The sequence below is a fragment of the Alligator sinensis genome, unplaced genomic scaffold, assembly GCF_000455745.1.
Source record: "Alligator sinensis unplaced genomic scaffold, ASM45574v1 scaffold235_1, whole genome shotgun sequence".
NCBI lineage: Eukaryota > Metazoa > Chordata > Crocodylia > Alligatoridae > Alligator > Alligator sinensis.
Genome location: NW_005842042.1, coordinates 1,970,868 through 1,976,973, shown reverse-complemented (window position 1 = coordinate 1,976,973; position 6,106 = coordinate 1,970,868). Strand labels below are relative to the sequence as shown.

General features: G+C 47.9%; 1 protein-coding gene across 1 annotated transcript in view; it reads left to right on the top strand.

Moving 5' to 3' along the window:
- The first annotated feature begins 5,667 nt into the window (after positions 1–5,667).
- Positions 5,668–6,106, top strand: part of EDF1 (endothelial differentiation related factor 1) — a 5,720-nt gene continuing 5,281 nt past the window's right edge. The window contains exon 1 of the mRNA XM_006022690.2: positions 5,668–5,821. Coding sequence (XP_006022752.2) covers positions 5,678–5,821 — 144 coding nt within the window. The 5' untranslated portion in view covers positions 5,668–5,677. The remainder of the gene's footprint in view (positions 5,822–6,106) is intronic.

The window sequence follows — 6,106 nt, the reverse complement described above, 5'->3', positions numbered from 1 at the left end:
GGAGATCTGTGTCCAAAAGGCACTGCTTCGTGCCTGCTCGTCACAGGAGATGCTCCTCTCACAGCGCTGTAAGCGCCTCGGGGCTGGGCCTGTCATTTTACTGTGTTGTAACTGCCTGGCGTACCGTGTGAATCGGGGCACAGACATCAGTCGTGAATGCAGCTTTCTGAAAATCCCAACCACTCATAGCGCTTCTTTTTCGCTACGGCACTTCCCCTCCCGGCTTCTTGTCAAGGCAGAATCAGAAATTCCGCTCCCCGCGTTTACGGTAATCCATCGGCTCATGCAAAATGCTGAGGAGAGCGCTGCGTTCATGCCACAGCTGTAGCTCTTACCAGCAGTATTCACAAGAGAAATGCTCACTAGGCAGACTGAAAGTGAATGCTGAGGTCTCTGTTTCATTTCTCAATTCCCTTGTGGATGCTGCTGGGGGGGCGCGAATAAGATGCACAGGGTCTGTTAGTGTCAATTGGGATGGCTGGACTGAAAATAGCAGCTGGGGCTTCCTTTTGTCCAAGATCACCACTGTGAGATCTCAGCCCCTTACAAGCAAAATCCAAGTGATTTAAGATTCTTATTTATTCCCCATTTTACTGAAACTGAGGCAGAAAACTGAAGTGATTTGCCCTTGAGCTCAGTCATGTGTTATAACCACTAAACATGATACTGCCTTTCCCCTGCACAATTTCTGAGCATTTACTTTGCATTTGAGAACAGTCTGGACCCGTTCCAAAGTGCAGTGATGTCAACAGAAAGCCTCACAATGACTTGATCAAGCTCTCTACATTCACTTAAGGTGAAACTCTACATTCAACTCAGTGGCCTTTCATCCTAATATAAGAAGTTCAAATCCAGCTCAAATTCACAGTGGTTATATGACCTCTGTGAAATGAGTTGTTGGTCTCAGTCCCGGTCTTAATGAACATATATCTAAATTACACAGCTCCCTACCACTAACTGCAGGACTAAGGACTTGAAACGAGGTCAGGTTTACTAGCAGGGTAGTTGTGGGAACCTTCTATATAAACTACATTTGTAGTGCATCAGTCATGGCTGTGACTGATATTACCGCCTATTGCATAGGTATATGGTGAATTTTGCTTATAGGCTAACAATACACCATCTTTCACCAGTTTAAGATAATCTAGCCATCACTTAAATCCTGCATTAAGAACAACAGGCAACTTGACCCTCCTTCTATGACTTACAAACATTTTATAGCCAACTCCAAAGCATGTCTGTTAAAGCCTAAGGAGAACAGAGAGTCTGAGGCTCTTTAACCAAAATCAGTTTGACTGCCCTAAACAAATCAAGACCTCACATACCTTTGAGGAAAGTGACATAGCTCATGCCAGCTCAGAAAATCAGCTCCTTGTTCAGAGGCATTTGCTTAGAACAGAAAGTGGAAGGAGATGCAGCAGTGGAGGACAGTCAGCAGGGGGTTTAATTTTAAAATGAGCCAAGAAAGGAAATGAAAATGATTGCCACGTGGCGGTTCCAACTCAGGAAGATCAGTGCCAGGGTGCTTTTCATAGGAGAACTTGGCTTTGTTGGGAAGACTTTCTCTCTTTGTATACAATGTGCTCTCTTTTTGCACGATCCAGCTCTTTTCATCCATCTCCCTAACTCCCTTTGGAGAATCACTGGGAACAGCCCAGCAAATCAAAAGCCTTTTGGAGCAGTGGAAGGGACTTTCAAGCTTTATTGAGCCTTTCTTGTGCCAAATATGCCAAGTCCCAATGCCACAAGACCAAGTTCTCCAGTGCCCTACAGCCCTTAGGTATTAGCTGGGATGGCAGTAATAAATAACATTAGCAGGCAAACCTGACAACAAGCACAGAAAACTGGCACCAAAGGGTGATGTTTCCTGCCAATATATTCATGCCTGAAAACAGATGCTTAAAATACGACAGTCTCTCTTTGATTCTAACTATTTGACTCTACCTTTAGGGATATTCTCACAGAGCTACACTATATTTGTAAGGTGATTCTCAGCTAATATACACTGAAGTTGGAGTTAAAGATCTACCCCTTTGGGTCTATCTACATGGGAAAGCTGTACCATTTTAATTATGTCAACTAATATGGCCTCCGTTATACCATTATAAGGTTGCTTCATACTGTATCTGCTTGGAAAGGGGAATACTGTAACTATGCAATAGGCCACTATTAGTGGAACAACTGCTTGCAGGCTAGGGATTTTCCTAGTATAATAGTTTCAGTAAATAATTGCAAGCACTTCCCCACCACCCTAACAGGAACAGACATCACAGCCACCTTTTCAATCCAGACCAGGACTTAGTCATGCTGACAGCCAGGAAAGCTCAAGTGATCACTTATTCAAATCACTGACCCATGAATAGTCATCAGGACAGCTGATAATACTGTAACTTTGTTGATGTGATATTGCACCTGCCATCTGCTGGCCACAAGACAGAACTGCTGCAGGACAGAATAGGAAAGAAACTTCACCCAAGGTGCTGGACTTACATTCCCTGCACACCACACCACACCACCCCCCACCCCGGCGGCGCGTTGTTTCCTAAATCTCTTGAGCTACCAAAAGGCAGGTGCCACTGCAGAGACAGATGACTTGGCCCTCAAGAGGGGGCATAGTGATCAAAGAAGGGATGTTCCATTGCTGCACTGGAAGTCAGCCAGTCTTACAATATGTAGACATTTTTAAAATGAGTATAGAGAGGGATTTTAAGGGGGTTGTTTCAGCTTATTTACCTTAGAAATGCCAACTATGGTTTTCTGTTTTTTTCTGAAGAGTTCCTTGGAAAACTGAGAGGTGTGGCCTGGGAACTCTGTCAGTCCTTTAGTTGAAAGAGCCAGGATGGGGCGTCTGAAGTGCTGAGAGCTTTTCTCCAGACTATTAGAGCTATATGGGTTTTAAGAAAAAAACAAAGAAACCAAAAAAATGAAGGATTTTTAAGCAGCCAAAAATCACTCTCCATTTCAAGACTTCATGTATTATCAGTAGCAGTGGTAATATTTATTTGTACCATTGCATCAGTGCTGAGGAGGTCCTATCATGGATCAGAGCCCTATTGTTTGAGGTACTATGCAAACACCAAATGAAAAGATGGTCTCTCTTCCACAGTGCTTTCCTGGTTCCCCGTGTGTCCTAAAAGACCCCTTCTCCAGTTTCAAGGTAGATGCGCCCCGAGTTACAATTATATAAATACAAGCAGAAAAAAGAAATTATGAAAGTCTTTCCAGCTCTTCTCTCTGTGTATCGTGAAGCAAGAATTAAACAAAAAGCCTTAATTCCAATGTTTCCCTTTGCCAGTTGACTTCTAGGGGGATTGAGCATCAGCCTAAGTGTAGTCACTAGTCTGCCTTCTGCCAATACTTTCACAATTCTTGTAGCATCCTGCTAGGGGGATGGGAGCAGAGCTTGAAAGGCATCTGAACCCCCTTCTTCAGACTCATGCCAGGGCCACCCCCAACCTACTCAGCAACAAATGGGTACCAGCCCTTCAGGCTGAAGCAACTATATAATATCAGCATATGGGAAGATGAAAATCTCCTTTATAGTCACAATCTCAAATAACAAATGACATTATTTCATCTGTTAGTGTAGGCATGTATGAATCCAATACATTTCAAATGGGCAACTTCAGAAACTGCTTAACAAGGTCAATAAGACCAGAAGCCACATTAAACAGTATTCATAACTACTATATTGTCTTTCATAAAACCAGAACCTTTTGCTTCTGAAAATTAAATTATGCAATGTGTACAATGAGTCCACTTCCATTGCTGTCCTGCCACACTTTATGATCTTGTCATTTTATCAGACCTGGCAAACACACCTTTCACTTTGTTCTGGAGGAGCATTCATGTGTGAAGGCATTAGCTCCATCCTTTCCTCTGGAAACACTCGCACCCCTGCTGACAACCATTTTGCTAAAGAATTCTCCAAGGTTCACTCAGACAAGGTTCCTTGGGTGAATTTGATATCTTTTATTAGACCAACCCAAATGGTTGGAAAATAGTTATTAAGCAAGCTTTCGGGTTCAAAAACCCTTCGTCAGGCTCAGGAAGCTTCAGCAGTTGGTGTGTGCTCTTCCAAGGTTCACTCTTTACTTTTTTTCACAAACACTCAAATCCGACTCTCTTCCAAGAAGACATCAGAACAACCTCCACCCCTCAGAACATAACTTTCTTTGTTTATAACAGGGTACGTTGCCCCACAAGAACACCGCGTGCACTGTAATCATCTTGTTGGATGTTGCCCAATACTCAATGCCAGTTCTTGCTTCATGTCAGTGAATTCTTCTTTAGTTGTCATCTCTTCTTCTCCAAGTTTCTCTTGTTTTTCCTTCAAGGAATCAAAATCAAGTCTGGGTGGTGCTGGTGGGACAACGCAGCTTGCAACACTTTCATCTGCAGTGAAGCCACGTAAAGCCCTTGTATGGCTGAACAGGACGTGCATTTTACTTAGCATTCAGTCAGAGCCGGACACAGACATGGGCGAACAAGGCAGCTGCCAAGGGCCCGGACAGAAAGTGAGCCCCAAAATAGTAATTTTTATTATTATTATTATCTCTGGCAAACAGGGCAGGGGGAGGGGCAACGCTAAAAGTTTGCCTGGGGCTGCCAGGCCTCAAAGTAGTGATGCACTCAGTAAATTTCACAATGTCTTTCCAAGGGCATCTGAAACATCCACCTGTACAGCAGTGCCAACATGGCAAGCCAAATGTATCGCTCCAAATCTTCTGTTCTCCTAGGAGAGGACATCTGGGCTGCTGTCCAAGCCTTTTATCATGACTGACCCAGTTCTCGATCCCAGCACACGACGTAGGCCACAGCCTGCCAGGGAGATCAAACAAGGAAGAGGGGACTCTGCGGGGCTAAGGCTGGAGCTGCGTCGACAACTGGGCTACGGATTCCCAAGCCCGCTCACAGACGGTGGCCCTGTCATTACCCAGGAGTAGTACACAGCATCCTGGGCCGGGGGCATCCCGCACCAGACATGCAGCAGCCTCAGCCTTTCAAGCTGCTCCGGGACCCGCCCCCTGTGCATGCGTGGGGTCCCTGCAGGGTGCCAGACCTAGCCACTGCAGAGGCAACGGAAGCCAGACGCTTACCGCTGCCAGCCCACCGGGGAGGCACGAGGAACCTGCCACGTGCCACCCAGGGTGGAGCGCCCCACGTGGCCCGCTCGCCGGGGACTGCGCATGCGCGGCGGCACCTAACCCCGCCCCTGCCACCACAACCCCCTGGGTCATGCAGCCTGGTGTTCCCCGCACTTACGATCCGGCCGCTGATTGGCCAAGATTGATCACTGGCCCTTACTTGGGCCAATCACTGGATGCCATTGAATTAGTGACGTGCGAAACAACCTATCAGAAAGGCAAAAAAAATCTCCTCAGTGAGGTTGACACAAGCCAATCAGATAAATGACAGCTTTGTTGGACGGCTCGTTCTACCCTATAGGAAATCAAAGCGTCAACAATAAGTGACCGGGCTGGTCTGGAAGCCAAACTCCATTGAGGCCAATGCTCTCAAAATCCCACCCCCCTTGCACGGGTGTCTCTCCGCCACTAAGAGTGCGAGTTCCACGACAGGCGTGGGCAGCGTCCAATAAACCTCTCCGAGCGGTCCCAGGCGCCTATCTCATCCAATCGCTAGGCCGGGAGGGGATGAGTGGCAGGCGGAGCGCCGAATGAGCCGCGAGGCGGCCGCGACAGCTGGAGCCGTGGCGCAGGAGGGCGCAGGCGGAGTCGGGGCCATGGCGGAGAGCGACTGGGACACGGTCACGGTGCTGCGCAAGAAGGGCCCGAGCGCGGCTCAGGCCAAGTCCAAGCAGGTGAGGGGGCTTCGGCCGGGTTCTCCGCGATGCTTCAGGCGCCCTCCCTCTGCGTGCGGCGTCCACTCCGCTGCCCGCGACAGGCCTCGGGCTCCCGCGGGAGTCAGGCGGACTCGAGGGGACGGGGACGGGGACGTGCTCGTGCTGGAGCCCTCCCCGCTCTTATGTATTTGCAGGGCTCTGCTGTTTTCTGTAGGGATCCGTTTGACTTGAAGAGTGGCCGGTGGTTTTGAAAACCCCGGGCCACTAAAGCCGCTGGCTGATGCCACCTCGCGGGCTCGGGGC